Source organism: Lycium barbarum, chromosome 2, assembly GCF_019175385.1.
Source record: "Lycium barbarum isolate Lr01 chromosome 2, ASM1917538v2, whole genome shotgun sequence".
In the NCBI taxonomy this organism is placed as follows: domain Eukaryota; kingdom Viridiplantae; phylum Streptophyta; class Magnoliopsida; order Solanales; family Solanaceae; genus Lycium; species Lycium barbarum.
The window spans coordinates 2,639,043-2,658,978 of record NC_083338.1 but is presented as its reverse complement, the minus strand read 5'-3'; the positions used below and the strand labels follow the sequence as shown (position 1 = coordinate 2,658,978).

Sequence of the window (19,936 nt, the reverse complement as noted above, 5' to 3'; positions counted from 1 at the left end):
AACCAGATAAAAACTAAAGTGCATTTATACAACTATTGAAAATAGTAACATCTCTATTTGATACGAGAAGAGAACTAAAAATAAAAGGAATTACAGAAAGAAAAAAAAACTCTTGACTACTTCTTGTGGAATTTATATTCAAGTAAATATAGCAAAGGTCATAAAGACTACCGCAATGAAATCATTCTCACTAATCAACTTTTGTGTCAACTGGATAGCTTATCCGGGGCTTGTTTTCCTAGAAAAATTACAAACATAAGTCAAATTAAACTTGAAATAGCTATGTCTATGAGTAGAAAGATATATGATAAAAGCATTTATCTTATGCAACTTACCTTTCAGATGAAGATTTTCCACCAGAGTGTGGATAAGCCTCGTCATCTTAAAATATTCTCATCACAAAATATATATATTAATATTTTCTTCAAACAACACCTTCACTTAGATTAGAAAAAAAATCTTTTCTTTATAAGGTGACATGAAAATTCAAACAATAAGACCGTAGAAATTAAGGAAGAGAAGGTGTTATAATCAAGAAAATAAAATAAAATATGTTAAGCAAAAAGTAAAAAGGGATTAAGAATTAGCTCATCTGGTCAGCTTCCTTGTATAAAAAGATAATCTAACAAACAAACAAACAAAAGACCATATACTATTATACATAGGTGCAACTAATAGATGAAAAGGTAGAATGCCAAATTGTTGTTATATTGTTTGCTTTATACACACAATGGTTAAAGAATACAAAGTGAATACTACCTTAATATACATTAAATTAATACAAAGTGGAGCGGAAAGTAGAGAAGGAGAAATTAAAAGGGATGAAGAAAGTCACTTTTGGAATGGTTAGTAACGTAAATTAAAAGGAATAATGGTTAGTCATTACGTATAATTACACAGAATAATTGACATTAATCATAAAGAATAAGGAAATCAAAATATTTACAGTTATTATGGAGAAAGGGAAAAAAAAGACAATGAGAAAGCAAAGGGACGTACTGATGAGGGTTTGAAGAGCTTTAAGATCTAATCAATATGAAGTAAATTATTCAACATTGAATGGATAAAATGAGTGATTAGTTGGAAGAAAAATAGGGAAAAATAAAGAAAAAGCCAAAAAAAGGAGAAAAAAGATAAATAGGAATGGAGGTCATAGAGAGGTGCCACATCACCTTGTCTATGCCTAGCTTTATATTATATATAGATTCGTTTGAACTTCAGATATGCTTGACTGGGCTTTACCTTCATAAACTTATGCCTAAACTTTAGATGTTTGTCTGAGGTCTAGCTTGACACTCTGCCAACTTCAAGACATGTTTTGAAATATGTTATAAACCTAACTAATCTATGGGAGGACATGGATGGGACATTGTCAAATTATTTTGAGACCCCGGTTAAAAGGAGCATGTGTGTTATGTGTGAAGATGACTATACATAGAAGGGGAATTATTCCATTAGGGTGATGCTATGAAGTTGTCTCTTTATTTTCTTAGTTGTTTAGATTAATTCTGAAACCTCCCTTCCTTTTTTTTTTTTTTTTTTTGTATTTTCTTCTCTTAAAAGATTTGATTACAAGTTTGGAGTATTTGTAATAGTTTCGTCAGTGGCGGAGTCAGGATTCATATTAAGGGAGGTTAAAAAATATAGATATGTTACAATCCAGGTTCAAACACGGGACCTTAGGAAATTTTCGCAACCCCTTAACCACTGAGCTAAACATTTGTGTCAAGGGATGTTAACACTGCTATATATACCTATAAAACTAAAATTTCATTTATCTATACAATGTAATTTTCCAGCGAAGGGGTGTGCACCCCTTGGGCAAGGATAGCTCCGCCCCTGAGTTTCGTGATGAACTCTTATATTTGTATGTGTAATTTCAATTATCCATATTACTGCAATATGGATTCGTTACAAAATATCACTGTAAACTGTATGAAGTTTCCGATACGTATGTTCAAAACGAGAATAGTTTATATGGTCAATCTTCATTTCTGGCAATCATTAATTCCAAGCTTTTTCCAACTACACTCACTTGATTTAAATTCACTTTTCAAATTCAAAACAAGACTGACTTCTTCAAATTTGCAACAATAGTGATTTTCAGATGCAAGTACCATCTACAGCTTGTAGTACAAAAGAATGAAGCAGCAGCAGCAACAACATCATCATCATCGATTTTATCTTACACTTGCCAATACTAGATGTTAAATAATTTTAAATATAGTGAAAATAGCAAAATGAAAAAATTGGTCAACACATTATATTATAGTTGCATAACTAACAACGACAACAACAACAACAACCCAGTGAAATCCCACAACGTGGGGTCTGGGGAGGGTAGAGTGTACGCAGACCTTACTCCTATCAAGGTAGGATGGTTGTTTCCGAGAGACCCTCGACTCAATAAAAACATAAAAAGAGGTCAGATACGGCTAAGAGATTCAAAGCGATATGGAAATGAAGTAACGCAAGCGACACAGATAACATAGAATAATCAAAGCACAGGAAATAACAGATAATAGCATAATAGCATAAATTAGAGCACAAGAAATTATACTACGATAATGCGACTATTAATAAGGCAGGGTAATGAGACTATCTACTAGCCTTCTACCCTAATATGAGTTGCATAACTAACGAAGGAAAAAAAAATTACAAAATTGCAGGCTGGGTTAGAGGACAACCTAATAGCCCACAATATTTAAAACCGAAAACAATCTCTCCACCAACTTGTCCCCCACCCCTGGTTTCATTTAAGGGAAAAGAATCAAATCCCCCTCTACTTTGAAAAATTGGCTAAAAATATTCTCCTTTATAAATTTAAGTTAAAAATATTTTTTTCGTCATTAAAGCTTTTGAATATATACTTATCTTAACGGAAATCTCCAAATCTCCAAAATAACTTAATTTTATTTTTAAACCGCTCCATTTAAATCAGATCTAACTATATAAAAAATCTATATGCGACTAACTTGTTCCTGAGTGAGGCACTAGGCACAGGAACAGGTAACTCATATGAGTTTTTTATTTAGTTGAGTCGGATTTAAAAATAAAATCGGATTATTTTAGAGGTTTTCGTTAGGATAGAGATATATTTAAAAACTTTAATGATGGAGAGTATTTTTTATATAAATTTATAACGAAGGATATTTTTAGTTCTCTTTTCAAAATGGAGGAACATTTTTGACCCATTTTCCCTTCATTTAATTGGCCGAATTTTATATATGCTTTCGGTCAATTTTTCCGGTAACGTAAAAGTGGCCTAATTTTATGTCTCTTGATAAACTGCTTCTTTTTTAACTGAATTTCTTTTTCATTTCCGCCGCCCGTGTAGCAAAAATAATGAACACTCCCACACAATCATTTCCTAAAAATATAAATCTAAGAAAATAACAGAAATTATGTTTTAAAAAGCTACATCAAACCTCAAAAAAATAAAAAAAATAGCAGAAACTACAAACATTGTACCTCAAATTCTAACCGATAGAGCGGAGACTAAAAATGTAAATTCAAAACTGTTAAGTGCATATCTAAGGGACTATGTTTTGACACGAGAGGTTGCTCAGCACGAGATTAAAAAAGTGGAATCTCCTATAAAAAAAATTTAAAAAAATAAGTAGGGTTTCATTAGAAAAAATGACAAAAATGGTCCCTTATGTTTGAATGCAACGTTCAAAATAATCTCTTAAGTATGCACTTAACAATTTTAGTCCTTTAAATTTACAAAACATTTACACTTTTAGATTCCGTAAAATATTTACAGAAATCTAATTTGACAGAAACTATGATAAAAAGAAATATGTAATTGTAAACAAGCAGAAATTTTCATCGAATCCTAAAATATGCAACACAAAAAACAACACCGGACATTTTTCTCAGAAAAAAAAAAACAGTAGAGACACCAAAAATATAAATTAAAAAAAAACAGATATTACACCTCAAAAAGCTAAATCAAACTCTATAAATAAATTAAAATTAGCCGAAACTACAAATATTATACCACTAAATATGAGTTCCGATTATTTCCTTTCTATTATAGTGCTCATCAAATTTGACACACAAAGTTCGATCTATGTTTGATAGAGACTAAAAATATTAACTTTTGACCAACCGAGGTACTCCCTCCGTCCCATCATAAATATCACCTTAGCTAAAAATATGCATATTAAGAAACTAATAATGCAATGTGAAGTTTACAAAATTTCCCTTATATAATAAAAACAAATTACTTTTACCTCTTGATTAGATGTTACTTTATTATCCAAGGTTAGAATTAGAAAAAAAACTAGCCAATTTATGTCTTGATTTTCTAAGTTGACACTTATTATGAGATAATTTTTTTTTAGCTAAGTGACACTTATTATGAGTTCCGATTATTTCCTTTTTATTATAGTGCTTATCAAATTTGACGCACAAAGTTCGATATACGTATGACAGAGACTAAAAATGTTAATTTTTATAATAAGCGTCACCTTAGCCAACAATACGCATATTAAGAAATCAATAATGCAATATAAATTTTACCAAATTACCCCTATATAATAAAAACAAATTACTTTTACCTCTTGATTAGAGAATGCACAGAAAACAAAACTTTTGACATTAGGAATCCAACAATATCAAATTACTATATGACTTTTCTAATCATCATTTAGACGTCACTTTATTATCCAAGGATAGAATTAGAAAAAAAAAAACTAGCCAATTTATGTCTTGAATTCCTAAGTTAACACTTATTATAAGAAAAAAATTTTTTAGCTAAGGTGCCACTCACAAAAATTTTTGTCATTTTCTCTAATAAAAACCCTACCTAATTATTAATTACACATTACTCACATTGCCTTTTATAACTCACACTTCAATCCCTAACCGCCGCCGCCAGTTACCGGAAAAATGAATTCTCCGGCACTATCTGTCCGCCACAACAACCATTTCCTCACCGGAACTGCCACGACAGCAGCATCCACCATTCGTCTACCACGCGCCATCTCGCGCGTGCGCATGTCTCTTCAGGAAACCGGTCCGTCCGTTGCCGTTGTCGGAGTTACCGGGGCAGTAGGTCAAGAGTTTCTCTCAGTTCTTACTGACCGTAACTTCCCTTACCGGTCTATTAAATTACTCGCTAGTAAAAGATCTGCTGGTAAATCAATGAAGTTTGAAAATAGAGATTATACTGTTGAGGAATTAACTGAGGATAGTTTCGAAGGTAATATATATATATATTGCATTTTTCAATTAGTGAAAAAAAAAAAACTATATTTTTGTAAAGAATATTTTATTTTGGAATTTATGAAGTTGGAGTTGTGTTTGGTTATAATTTTTGTAAAGAATATTTTATTGTTTGAATGTACTGGAAGTGAAAAAAAGATTCCGGATTTTTTTTTTTCACTTTATTGAAAAATATTTGGTTTCGAAGGTATTGATATATTGAGGGGCGGAGGCAGGATTTTCGCTGAGGGGTTCAAAATATAAAAAAGTAAACATATGAAGAAGCCTAAGGGGGTTAACATCTACTATATATACATAAAAAAAAAAAATTAACCTTGTAAAAACAAGTATTTTTTTCTGCCGAGAGGGTTCAGATGAACACCCTCGGCATAGTGTGGCTCCGCCACTGGATATATTGTATTCTTCAATGCTGCTGGTTAAATTAGTAAAAAACCAAATATTGTTTGCTTTATTTGGAACTTTTGAAGTTGGAGTTGTGTTTGGTTATAATTTTTGCAAAGAATACTTAGGACGTCTTTGGCCATGGAGATTTTTTTTTCACTTTATTGAAGTTGGAGTTGTGTTTCGTTATAGTTTTTGCAAAGAATACTATGTCCTGAAAGTGTTAAAAAAAAGTGAAAATATGGTTTTAGGTGTTTTCCAAATTCCAAATGAATTTTCATGGCCAATGGCTCATTTTCAAATAAAGTGAAAAGAATTTACGGAAAAAAAAAAAGAATGATTCTCATGTCCAAACGGGTCCTAAGTAGGCGTTTGTCCATAGAAACCAAATATTCTGTGCAAAAACTATAACCAAACACAACTCCAACTTCAATGAAATTTGAAGACAGAGATTATACTGTTGAGGAATTAATTGAGGATTCTTTCGAAGGTATGAGCCCGTTTGGATTGGCTTATAAGTTGCTTATAAGCTGTTTTCAACTTTTTGAGTGTTTGGCTGGCCAGCTTAAAATCATTTTGTGCATAAAATAAGCCTAAAAAAATAATTGGGCCCGTTTGACTTAGCTTAGCTAAAGCAGCTTATAAGTTGAAAACAGCTTATAAGCTGCTTATTTTAAGCCCATCCAAACAGGCTCTATATATATGTATATATATTGCATTGTTCAATTAGTAAAAAAATACTAAGAGCCTGTTTGGATTGGGTTATCTTAGGTGCTTTTAAGCCAAATAGCTTTTAAGCCAATTAGGTAGGGTTTTATTAGATAAAATGGCAAAAATGGTGAGTTATGTTTTGAGGGTAGGTTCAAAAAAGTCCCTTCAGTATGCACTTAGAGCTACAATATTTGTATTTTCTGCTATTTTTAATTTATTTTTAGAGTTTGGTGTAGCTTTTTGAGGTGTAATTTCGGCTATTTTTCAAAATTTATACAACTGAAGAACTAACTGAGGCTTCTTTTGAAGGTGTTGATATTGCGTTGTTTAGTGCTGGTGGTTCAATTAGTAAGAAATTTGGACCTTTAGCGGCTCAGAAGGGGACTATTGTTGTGGATAATAGTTCGGCTTTTCGAATGGACGAGAATGTGCCATTAGTGATACCGGAAGTGAATCCTGATGCTATGAAGCATGTTAGGGTTGGTTCGGGGAAGGGAGCGATTATTGCTAATCCGAATTGCTCGACTATTATTTGCTTGATGGCTGTTACTCCTCTTCATCGTCGTGCTAAGGTGAGTGATAGAGCTTTCATGTTTCTTTTCTAGTATGTTTAGAGACCATAAGTTAGTAGAAATAAAGAATGTCTTTTTTAGATGACTGTTAATATGAGAATTAGACGCTTGGAGATTTGTATATTAGTAGAAAATTTGTAGAATTTATGTTTTAGAAAACAAAAAAAATTGAGGATAGATATGTTGGTAAATGTCTGGTTCAGAATATGGTTAATTTGAGAATATTTGTTGGTGTCCTTTTAGTCTGCTTGAAGACGTGTATGTCTCTAGAAAATGTAAATAAATTTTATTTTGAGAATTAGATCTTTCATATCCATTGTCGTTTGAGACAACATACAATTTCTCGTTTACATTTTTTATATGTGAACATTGTAGAGACTGGCTTTTTCGGAAGATTGAATTTCTTTTTCTATGGAGTAGATATTGAAGGTGAATGATTGTTAGGATGGCAATAATAACTTGTTTTTACCCGTGTTTTGATTTGTTATTTTTGCACTGATTTTCTTGGTCAAAACTTTGACCTCACCTACTGAGCATAATTTGCAACGTCCAAAAATTATACCTCTAGTTAAAAGTTTGTGGTGAAGAGTTGATATGGATGCCGTTAATTTTCTGCAAACTTCTCAACTTTTGTTTCATTATTAGATTAGAGTTAAGGATGAAGATCGGACAAGATAAATTTTAACATGTGACTGAACGGTGCAAATAAGTAACTTGGATAAGATCATAAGAAAGATATCTAAAAATATACCATTAGAATTCTGACACGGGAAAAACAGTTAAGAATGGTGATAATCAAAACAATAACTAAGTTGATTAGTCATTAAAATGCCAAAAATGAAGTGGAGAAGGGTAGAGGGATAGGCTCATTATCCAACGTGTTTCGAACCGTACGCACCGGCCATCGGTGATTTCTTTGTTATTAAATAAAAGCCAAGAATCTGTAGTATATATTGTTATATTCTGCTAACCCATGAAAGAATTCTCGAGCAGGAATTTTCAAAATAAATAAGATGGTACAACTAGCAAGAAATGAACGACAATATTTAGAAGGAATTTACCACAATGATATACAGTTTTCTTTTTGTTCTTTCTGCCGTAATATGATACTTGGGAGTGGTTTTTGGCAAGTGTACACTTGTTCAACTTTGAAAAATTTGCCGTCTTAAGTGACATAATCTCTTTTACACATCCATCTCCGTGGTAGTTGTGAAGTCCTTGGGAGTTCAGATCAATCATTTATTAGTCTAAGAACCAAGTCAAGTTCACTTTTACTCATCCTGTGTAGATATGCATATTTTCAGGTCAAACGCATGGTTGTTAGTACATATCAGGCAGCTAGTGGTGCCGGTGCTGCTGCAATGGAAGAGCTAGTGCAGCAGACTCGTGAGGTTTTTACTATGCTCCCTCTATTTTCCATGGCATAATATATCTACTGATTTTAGGTTTACTATTTAAATCTCATAATGATTTGCTTTTCGGATGTTGCCTACAAAATAGGTCCTGGAGGGCAAAGAACCAACCTGCAATATCTTTAACCAGCAGGTCTCGGCTTGCGATTTCTCTTCTCAATGCTCACCTCGTTTCTTAAGTAACAAATGAATGCAGTCCCATTAAATGATTCTTTTACAAAATTATGCAGTATGCCTTTAATCTGTTCTCACATAATGCACCCGTTCAACCCAATGGATATAACGAAGAGGAAATGAAGCTGGTCAAAGAAACAAGAAAAATATGGGTAAGTATACTTATTTTAAGACCTTGGCATTAAATGCTCATGTTTGGTCCTAGAGACAAATAAATAATTGGCCATCTATTGTATTAACGCACTCGTTTCTGTTTGCTACCAGAATGACATGGATGTCAAAGTTACTGCAACTTGTATACGTGTTCCTGTTATGCGTGCACATGCTGAGAGTGTGAATCTTCAATTTGAGAATCCCCTTGATGAGGTAGCCTTTGCTAAACTGCAGCCAATCCTTATGTTATTTATCCTCCTGTCCTGACAAATGATGCCTTTGCTTTTATACAAAACCGTTCCTTTTTCACTTCAGTATTTTTTAGGCATTGAATTGAATTTGTGTTAATTGGGTTCTGAAATGCATATAAGTTGTTACTAACATAGGTGACTTCGTGTAGCACAGTGCAAAGAAAGATGTTTTATCAATTAGGAATGGCATAAAAGAGTAACTTGTTGCTTTTATAATCATATCCTCTTTCTCAAAAAAGTAAAAGATTCTTTCTGAAAAATAATCATATCCAACAGTTCCATTCAGTATATCATATTTTTGTTTGTGCATTCAAGTGGCGTTGGACCACAGTGATATATGATGTCCTTGCATAGTAGTTACCACAAATAGCAAAGTTTGTCATATGGCCTGCTTCTCACATGGGGATATCGTGAAGAGTATTGAAAGTTGAGCTTATTTGCTAGAAGCGTCTATTTGATTGAGTTCAATTCTTCTGATTGAATGATGCAATGGGATAGCTAAAACTACTCTGCATTAACATTAAATTTTAGCTTTTCTCTATTTTTGTGTTAAGCTGACATAATTATGAGAAATTGTTTGGTCAACAAATTCTGCCAATTTTCTGTTTCTAGTTGGCAATCATCATTGGAAAGAAACATAAAAACAAGAAAGAAATTGTTTGTCCTTGATTACTATTGGTGGATATCAACTGAAGATGGTTGTGGTGCTACAGTACTAAAAAATTTTAACAATGACCCATCTGAGTGGAAATTTAGCTTCTCTCCAAATCTTCTTAAATTTCAATTGAATATGTTCTTTGTGATCCATAGAGTCGACAGATACTGCTGTCCATTCTATCACTTTCTCTTACCTCAATGTAAATTGCCTTAAACATTTTCTAACTGTGCAGGATACCGCAAGGGATATTCTTAAAGATGCACCAGGTGTAGTTGTAGTCGATGACCGTGCTAGTAACCGATTCCCAACCCCACTTGAAGTTTCCAATAAGGACGATGTTGCAGTTGGAAGAGTACGCCGTGATGTTTCTCAAGATGGAGATTATGGGTAAGAATCAGTTTATAGGCAAATGTTATCTCTAAATGCTTTGCTTACTTTCTAGGACCATAGAGCTAATGTCTTCTTTTATATAGGCTGGACATCTTTGTTTGTGGTGATCAAATACGAAAGGGAGCTGCCCTTAATGCCATCCAGATTGCAGAAATGCTTTTGTAGATTTGCGATATAGCACGCTAAGGTTCTAATTTTGGCTCAAATGTGAGAGACAGAGAACCTGAAAGCTAGGCGCGTATTCCTCCATCACTATGTTTTGCTCAGTGGGATTTGGCAATCCTTGTTTACATTAGTTGAGTTTCTTCTAGTTTGAAGTGAGATTTTGCTTCAAACTCTTGTTTCTGCATAACCTTCTTTTATTTATAATAAAATTTTGTTGGCTGAGCTGATGAGTCTTCCATATTTTAATTTTGCTTTTCTCTTCTAGGTTTTCCAGTATTCTTCCATTACATGCTGAGAGATCTTTTCATGTCCTTTACATGATAGTCCAGTGAACTTGTATTTAAGTCAGAATTGATCACTTGCTTTAAAACGCCTATCACACGGAAATCACATTCAACGTACTGTGTTCATGCAAAAGCAAAACAATTTTGAGTCAACGTCAACAAGTTCACAAAGTGACACTAAGTTTTAACCATATCCTTTATGATTGAGGGTGAGTTCAATTCAATTTCATTTTTTATTTATACATGGCGAATACATTTCATTCTTCAAGTTTGCTAAAGTTGAGCAGATGTAGTTCACTTAATGGAAGGACAAATATAGAACCTAAAAACTAACAGCTTCTTTATGTAAGTTACATCTGTGAATCCTTCTTCTCTAATGGACTTCTCAACACAGTAGATTATTTATCCTTGTCTACTCAACTTTACCAAACTTAAAAGGATGTTATGTGTTCACATGCATAATTAAAGGAGAAAATTAACTTAAACCCCAAGCATAAAGGATATTGTTATATTAACAATCATGCTTAATACAGTTATTTGGTACAAAGTTCTCCGTATTGCATAGTTAATATTTTGATACTTGGATGATACGATTTAACAAAGATCTGCTTGTAGTAGAGAGAATTTTACATATTTTACTATTTGGGTTGGTACTGGTTCTTTAAATATAAATAATCATACTTTTGCAAACTAAAGTTTTCATCTTCTATCTTAGCTTAGCATTTAATTCTTATGTTAATCAAGCGGCTAACATGTCAAAGATGGGAATTATATAAAGTTTATGTGACTTGTTGGTTACACTATATATGTTCTGTTGTCAAAACATTTCAAGCTGCCATACTAATAATCTTACCTAATACATCTAGTAACTTATTTACTACTTTTTATATCCAAATTGTCCAAGTAGGCTGTATAAGTTTAAATAGCAAATATGGATCATTTCACATAATTTGGGTCAATTGGAACCTTTTCCTTTATAAAAATGCCACATGTTGGGAAGTCTTCTCAATTAGTCAGTAAGCATAAATCTAGCCCACTTCTTTAACGACGGTGATTGATTTGATCCCTACTATTAACAGAGGGCAAATTAAAACCATGTTGTAAGGTTCAAGAACAAATTAGTGCATTACCTTCTAAAGATATGATCACTAAATTGGCTAAACAAAATGAGTAGCACATTTTGCAGAACTTGTACACATTTTCCTTGCATTGTAAGCTAATTTGCTCCATTAAGATATAATAATAAAGCTAACGTAGATAGATCATAGAATATAACTACTTGCTACAAATAATAAAGTTACAAAGACAAAGATGCACCACTCGCCGTAAAAGCACAACTACTACTACTACTACTACTACTAAAATTTCGTTAATTTCCTCTATAAAATTATTGGAAAAACAATCATACTACGGAGAAACTGCAGCAAATCAATTGGCCAATGTGGACAAGGGAGTAGAAACATAGCCGTTTCCTGATCGATTTTCCCAGACCAGATCAGAAAGGTCACTCTCAAAGAAGGTTTTGTGGAGAGCCCTTACACATCGTTCCGCTTCATTGTCATTTACAATCAATGAGATATTAACCTGTGTATCAGACAAAAAAAGTTTAGTGTTATTGTGAAAGCACAAACAAATTTACGTATAGCTCCGAATGGAATAATGTAGATTACCTTGGATGCACCTTGAGAGATCATTTGAACATTGACCCCATTTGTATGCAGAACGTGGAAAGCCTGTCATCCAATGCACACATAAAATTACAGTCAGTAAAGTGGAGACAATAAGAAGATGATAATGATGTCAAAGCAAAAGAAACTTGCATGCAAGTGCCATGTAACAGCATTCCAAACACTGAACACCTAAAAGAATATACAACTGATAGAATCAGACACTGAACACTAGGAATTCTGGTTAACTTTTTTGTTTTTGTTTTGATAACTTGAGTCTTTCTATCCTCGTACAGTCTGGGTTCTACAGTGAGGAAAAGCACTTTCTATTGCCCCGTGCTAATCTTAGACAAAGAGCAATTAGGATACGAAGCACTGCTGGGTAAACCATGGCTACAACCAGGTGATTCATGACAGGGCCAAAAATGTCAATAGTATCATAGTCACGCTACTAGAATTAAAAAAATGAAATCAAAATAATGAAAGTCAAATATTCTTCTTCAAATTCTACATGACATACTCTTTTTCCACGAGATGCTGGGAATCCAACCATACATGACACTCTCGCGTCATACGGCTCGCACACATAGACTAATTCCACGGGATACCTGTCACCTCCCACCAACAACAGGTACCAGGTAACTCCGTCCACCAAGGCAAGGCTAGGGCAGATGAGAAGAGATCAACTAGTGTTTTTGTCTTGGCTGGGATTTGAACCTGAGGCCTCATAGTTCCCAACCCACTTTTATTGACCATTAAGCTGTCCCTGGGTGCTAGGAACAACTCCGGTTAATAAATCATGCAAAGAGACTACTTCAGGAGTCGAAATGAACTACAGTATAACTAGGTCAAGTGAGCTTGAGACAGCATATTAGAGCATGCAGCACATTAGCTAAAGTAACCATGCAATAGTATTCTATACTACAGAAACAACTTCTGGAATAATAAACAGATGGAAATTCTGCTGGTCACTCAATAAATGTCCACGAGGATTATAAAGGTCAGTAATAAGCGTTCTCAAAGCACCTTTTCCAGAATCAAGGAGGACCTCTGGACGTTCCCAATCAGAGAGATGATTGATCTGTTTTGAAGTAGATTCACAACTGCAACTTTCTCAAGTTCTTCTACAACGTGATCAAGCTCCTGCGCAATTCAGTAACTAAATGTTAAAACACACCACTAGAAAGCACCTTAAAATGAACAAATAAATCAGGCTCATGTACGGAACATATGAGGATACGAGAGTTGAGACAATTCGAAAACTGATAGTGAACACTTGAAAATAGATTGTGTTGACTGGATAGTTGAAATTTTGTTGATGCCGTGAATAAATTAAATTAAGAAAATCGTACGCTTGCCTGCTGAATTAGTTCTCTACTCCAAAGTTTTGATGGGTCCAATGTCAAGGAAATACTAACTTCACTTGTCGCAACGACATCGACAGATATCCCTAAATCTTCAAAGATGGAGAAAACCTGAACACGAAAGTAATAAAAGATCTTTATAAAAAAGGTACTAAAAAGTGACTTCAGGGCAAAGTAATAAAAGCTAATTTGACTACTACTACCTTTGCAAGGAAACCAAATTGACCAAGCATACGGGTACTCGCGATATCCAACATGGTTACATTTCGTTTCAGAACAATACTTGTAAGTAACGCCTGTGCAAGCATAGACAGAAGAAAACCCAGTTAGTTTTTCATTATTTCTGCAAATAAATGATTTAGTGGCAAAAAAGGAGAAGAAGAAGTTCTAACCTTACTCATATCTCTTGTTTTAACGATGAGAGTACCAGGTGCCTTAGGATTATATGAGTTTTTAACCCTAACAGGAATATCACCCTCTCTTGCAGGTCTCATGGACTGTGGATGAAGAACCTGTAGAAACATTTCGGAGAACAAAAGATAAATATTTCATGGGTTTTTAACCTTGATTTAATATTTTTCAATTAAACTACAGATTGCCTGAACCTTTTAACAATTGTTTATAGAGCATTTGCAACTTAAATACAGTAATCCTTTTCAAACTCCCCCACCAAATGCCACATCAAATGGTCAAATACACTGGTCAAGAAAGAAGTTCTATAGACAAGTTAAATGTGTCACCTATTACATTATGGCTTCAGGGACAATGGACTCTTTTGATTTTACAAACTATGACTCTTGAGATCGGGCTGATGAGTGAAAGGGACAAAATGGTGTAAAGTTGCTCTTACCACTCGAGATATTCTATCCAATGGCAAGAACTACATCCCTGAATGGTTATAAATTCTTCACTCAGAAAGCGAGGATCTCCGAAAAACTTCTTGACTAACTAGCTTGTCTAAAAGAGTAAAAGTACTTTTTTTATATAACGGTGGTGTCTGGGCCAACTTGCGCGCACCTCAATTAATATCACAGGGTACCTGGGCTGATACCTCCCACCAGCACAGATATCGGATAACTCTGTCCATCCAGGCTTGGACAGATGGGAAAAAATCACCTGGTGGTTTTGACTTCGCCGGAATTTGAACCTGAGACCTCATGGTTCTCAACCCACTTTGTTGACCACTAGACTAGACCCTTAGGGAACTACTAAGACAAGCTACAATTGGCATATCCAGGATCAAAATAATTTCTGAAACAACTAACAATACCTGTGCGCCGAAGTATGCAAGTTCAGCTGCCTCATCAAAAGTTAGATATGGCACACTCTTTGCAGGTGGATATATGTTCGGATCACATGTCAAAACACCATCAACATCCTTCCAAACCTGTCAGTAATACGACAAAGATATTCAGATCTAGGCAGCAACTAATAAAAATAGTATATTAAAGATTCAATGACCAAGTAGTAACCTGAATTTCACGTAATCCTAATGCTTTACCAATTGTTGTAGCAGTCAAGTCACTACCACCCCTACCTAGTGTAGTCACAGCACAAGTCCTCCAGCCCTTCAAATCGGATAAACACGATCATTGTCATTCAGGAGCTCCTAACTCTTGAGGAAAAGCAACCAAAAATAAATGCATGAAGAAATTAAAAAAAGAAAAAGAAGCACCTTTCCCAGAAACCCAGTGACAATAGGGATTGCAGGATCACTCGTCCAATCACCAGTTAATCTCTTTGCGACAGCAGGATAAGTTGCTTCCAATATATCCGCATTAGTAAAATCATCAGTTGTTATAATACCCATCTCAAATGCATCATACTGCAGAGGAAACTCAAAAGGAAATCATCAGAACCTTCATACATGAGGCGCCAACAAGAAAATAAGATGCATGAAGTTAACAGTATGCAGTTCCAGATTACAACAACAGCAACATTCCCAGTGTAATCCCATAGGTGGGGTCTGGGGAGGGTAGTGTACGCAAACCTTACCCCTACATTGGGAGGTAGGGAGGCTGTTTCCTAAAGACCCTCAGCTCAAGAAAAAGCATGACAAAAAGGGGTCAAATAAGTAGTTCCAGATTAAGAGAGAAAAATAATAATTACTACATAAGGTTGGAATCGCCTGGAGAATTTCTCCTTTCTCTATTGATTCATTATTAAAATTTAAGTAACCACATTAAGATTTCCTTGCTTTGTTTTCAAATGAACTGCTGTGGTAAAAAATTCCACGGATATAAAGAGCCAGAGAACGCAATATGCAATTATCAAACTCCAAGAATATAGTTATATCAGTTTATTGTATATTAGAAGTTAGAAACTCTACAAATGGTGTAATTGACAGCTGAAACGAACACCAAATTTTCAGGTCTCTGTGCCTGAGCAGTTTCCATTGATGCTTAGCTTTGTGTTTCATATGCAACAAAGGAAGAACTCTAAAAAGTCCTTAGCGTCTAACAATACGAGGCACTGAGGAAATTATCAGTCACTGAAATGTTTTTTCCAGCAACATCAGATTATTCATCATCAATAGCCAGAGAAAGAAGTTATAATCTTTTTACTGATCAGAAAAAACAAATTGATAGAGAGAAAAAAAAAAAAAAAAGGTCCTCGTCTAAATAATAGCAGAAGACAAAAAGGTACATACTTGGCGCGCTTTGACACCGAGTTTATTCAGATATGCTGTAAATAGTCTTGTGGACATGCACTCTCCAAAGGAGACCAAGTAGTCCTTTGTTCGTGGAGTCAACTCTTTCATCATAGCAACTCCATTCAAAAGTTGTTCCAGTTCGAGTAGATGCTCTGCAAATTTTCCCAATAAGATATGGCCCAATCAAAAAGAGATTTGAGAATACTATTTTTTCAAATAGGAACAGAACCAACATGACAATGGAGCTCAAACTAATCACTCACTTGAAATGGTAGAACTATCTACTCCAAGTTCTTCTATTGTCCTGTGTGAGGCACATAAAAATGAGGAATTAGCATAGATCAAATTGATGAAGCATGATCCTGGATACAAAATAACATTCGTAATGAAAGGATCTCATCTTTACCTAAGATGGAGCTCCTTTATACAAGTCAACTCTTGCAGTTCAGAAACATTGGAAACCCCACAACTGACAGCCTTCTCACCAGCCTGAAATACAAACATACATATAATTTAGAGAATTACAGTCCAATGTCTTTCGATGATCAAATTTACAAAATACTGAACAAATGTATAGATTTTGTATATTAACTATAAATATACATAATCAGTGTATAGGTTTTGTATATTTCGGCTAGCGCCCCTTATAGATTTTGGCCGACGGGCCAAAGTGGAAAAAAAAAAAAACAGCCCTATAATTTACACACATTCTACATGCTCAAAGATCATTTATAAAGGTTTTGAAGCGGTACCAGTAAAAGGTTGTTTGTTGTTTTTCCCATTGCAGAGAGAACAATAACAGGTCTCTCTTCCGGAAAGCTAAGAATTAGATCAGCTACTTCTCTCATTCTTTCCGCTGATGCTACTGATGAACCACCAAACTTCATCACGCATGTCAATTCGCCAGGAACCTCACCAAAAGACTCATTCTTGGTCTCTATAGGATCAATTTTATCGGCTCCTTGTGCTTTACATATTACTCTCTGAACTCTTTCACAACAAGAAGCCTTCACCGATTTATTAGGTGCAGAAGCAAAGGGGACAACAGCCGCAAAATCAAGCTGTGGGAATTGCATGCTTCTTTTGAATAAAGAAGAGTAGGGAGTTTTAACCCCACAAAAATGTGACAATGTTGCCATTACGAATCAGCTAAGTAATCTCCAAAAAAAGATGTTCTTTCGACGAATGAAGCGATTCAGGTTTTGCAAAAAAGCAGAGAGAGCCAATTAACTTAGCTAATTAGCTCCCCCTGCTATATTCGTAAAACCGAGCAATCAAGCAATCCTGCAAAAAATCAGCAAGGACATAAGGCTAATTCAAAAACTAGCATAAGAAAAACAATACTCAAGATCTCCCATTTATAGAAACAATAATCCCAACATCCCATTTAACTTTGTACAACCATAGTCGACAGAATATGAAGAAATGGATGCTAATTTGAATTATATATTAGACGAGTTTAACCTGTTCGAATATCTTCCTGCTTAAAATTTGATACTGTATTAATAGAGTAAAGAAACTATCTGTATATATAAATTACATCAACCAATATTAGTACTAGGTAGGAAAATGGAATAATTTTGTGTGGTAGTGAAATATTTGTATCAAAGTCAAAATTTTGAGAAACAAAACCAATAATTTCAGGAATATGAAATCTCAAAATCTTTAAAAATGATATAAAACTGAAAGGTTTCATTAGCATTTGTATTCGTTATTCCGCAAATGCTCATAAACACGGCATTCTCGATCTTTTTAACACTATTAAAAGAACCCCCAAATCCCATAGCTGATAATAAGCATACAAAATCAAGAATCACATAACAGAAACATAAAAAACATGCAAAAAAGAACAAAATAACTTCTACATTTCTTATAAATATCATCTCATAACATGATCAAATGCTTGATTTGAAATCCAAATCAAAAACCCGTTTGGCAAAAATGACAAACACCATTGTTCCTAAAAGCTGATAAAAACTTGATAACTTCATTCAAGATTGTTCTATAACAATATTAAAAGAACCCCAAATCACATTAGCTGAAAAATAAGCATGCAAATCAAAAACCACATAACAGAAATACATAAAAAGCTTCAATTTTTGTTCTGTAACACAATTAAAAGAACCCCACATCACATTAGCTGAAAAATAAGCATGCAAAATCAAAGCTTTATAACTTCATTCAAGAATGTCCTATAACAATATTAAAAGAACCTCAAATCACATTAACTAAAAAATAAGCATGCAAATCAAAAACCACATAACAGAAATACATAAAAAGCTTCAATTTTTGTTCTGTAACACAATTAAAAGAACCCCACATCACATTAGCTGAAAAATAAGCATGCAAAATCAAAGCTTTATAACTTCATTCAAGAATGTCCTATAACAATATTAAAAGAACCCCAAATCACATTAGCTGAAAAATAAGCATGCAAATCAAAAACCACATAACAGAAATACATAAAAAGCTTCAATTTTTGTTCTGTAACACAATTAAAAGAACCCCACATCACATTAGCTGAAAAATAAGCATGCAAAATCAAAGCTTTATAACTTCATTCAAGAATGTCCTATAACAATATTAAAAGAACCTCAAATCACATTAACTAAAAAATAAGCATGCAAATCAAAAACCACATAACAGAAATACATAAAAAGCTTCAATTTTTGTTCTGTAACACAATTAAAAGAACCCCACATCACATTAGCTGAAAAATAAGCATGCAAAATCAAAGCTTTATAACTTCATTCAAGAATGTCCTATAACAATATTAAAAGAACCTCAAATCACATTAACTAAAAAATAAGCATGCAAATCAAAAACCACATAACAGAAATACATAAAAAGCTTCAATTTTTGTTCTGTAACACAATTAAAAGAACCCCACATCACATTAGCTGAAAAATAAGCATGCAAAATCAAAGCTTTATAACTTCATTCAAGAATGTCCTATAACAATATTAAAAGAACCCCAAATCACATTAGCTGAAAAATAAGCATGCAAATCAAAAACCACATAACAGAAATACATAAAAAGCTTCAATTTTTGTTCTGTAACACAATTAAAAGAACCCCACATTACATTAGCTGAAAAATAAGCATGCAAAATCAAAGCTTTATAACTTCATTCAAGAATGTCCTATAACAATATTAAAAGAACCTCAAATCACATTAACTAAAAAATAAGCATGCAAATCAAAAACCACATAACAGAAATACATAAAAAGCTTCAATTTTTGTTCTGTAACACAATTAAAAGAACCCCACATCACATTAGCTGAAAAATAAGCATGCAAAATCAAAGCTTTATAACTTCATTCAAGAATGTCCTATAACAATATTAAAAGAACCTCAAATCACATTAACTAAAAAATAAGCATGCAAATCAAAAACCACATAACAGAAATACATAAAAAGCTTCAATTTTTGTTCTGTAACACAATTAAAAGAACCCCACATCACATTAGCTGAAAAATAAGCATGCAAAATCAAGAATCACACACAAATAAATATAAACAATGCAAAAGAGCAAATAATATCATTTCATTTAATTATTAAATGCTTGATTTGAAACCCCAAAATCACATTAGCTGAAAAATAAGGATGCAAAAAATCAAGAATCACATAACAGAAATATAAACAATGCAAAAGATCAAATAATATCATTTCATTTAATGGATCAAAACCCCATTTGGCTTACCTGATTCAAAAAAAGAAAAAAAAGATTATTTGTGGCTATTTCTTGAAATGAAAATGTGTAAATGGAGTCAAAAAACCCTATTGAGAGAAGAGAAGAAGGGCCAGAGAAGGTTAGTGGACGCGGTTACAACTTTGGCGGCTCTATTTTTTGTAATATTTCTTCACTG

The 19,936-nt window shown here is 33.7% G+C and overlaps 2 protein-coding genes across 3 annotated transcripts; one reads left to right on the top strand and one right to left on the bottom strand.

The window, feature by feature from the left end:
- The first annotated feature begins 4,821 nt into the window (after positions 1-4,821).
- On the top strand, positions 4,822-10,321 carry LOC132625856 (uncharacterized). The gene is made up of 8 exons (XM_060340450.1): positions 4,822-5,209; positions 6,634-6,896; positions 8,201-8,287; positions 8,397-8,441; positions 8,539-8,634; positions 8,747-8,848; positions 9,777-9,931; positions 10,018-10,321. Exons 1-8 carry the CDS (start codon positions 4,897-4,899, stop codon positions 10,097-10,099), a joined length of 1,143 nt encoding a protein of 380 aa, XP_060196433.1. The 5' UTR covers positions 4,822-4,896; the 3' UTR covers positions 10,100-10,321.
- Positions 10,322-11,618: 1,297 nt separating this feature from the next.
- On the bottom strand, positions 11,619-19,936 carry LOC132625855 (aspartokinase 2, chloroplastic-like). 2 transcript variants are annotated; one of them, XM_060340448.1, is made up of 14 exons: positions 19,771-19,936; positions 16,820-17,351; positions 16,474-16,556; positions 16,331-16,371; positions 16,065-16,219; positions 15,090-15,239; positions 14,887-14,982; positions 14,685-14,801; positions 13,807-13,926; positions 13,618-13,710; positions 13,403-13,525; positions 13,077-13,193; positions 12,054-12,116; positions 11,619-11,967 (listed from the first exon to the last, which is right to left on the bottom strand). In XM_060340448.1, the coding sequence occupies exons 2-14, from the start codon at positions 17,204-17,206 to the stop codon at positions 11,812-11,814; spliced, it is 1,701 nt and encodes a 566-aa protein (XP_060196431.1). In that variant the 5' UTR covers positions 17,207-17,351; positions 19,771-19,936; the 3' UTR covers positions 11,619-11,811. The 2 variants fall into 2 exon arrangements, with proteins under 2 accessions (XP_060196431.1, XP_060196432.1); XM_060340449.1 differs by having other exon boundaries at positions 13,409-13,525.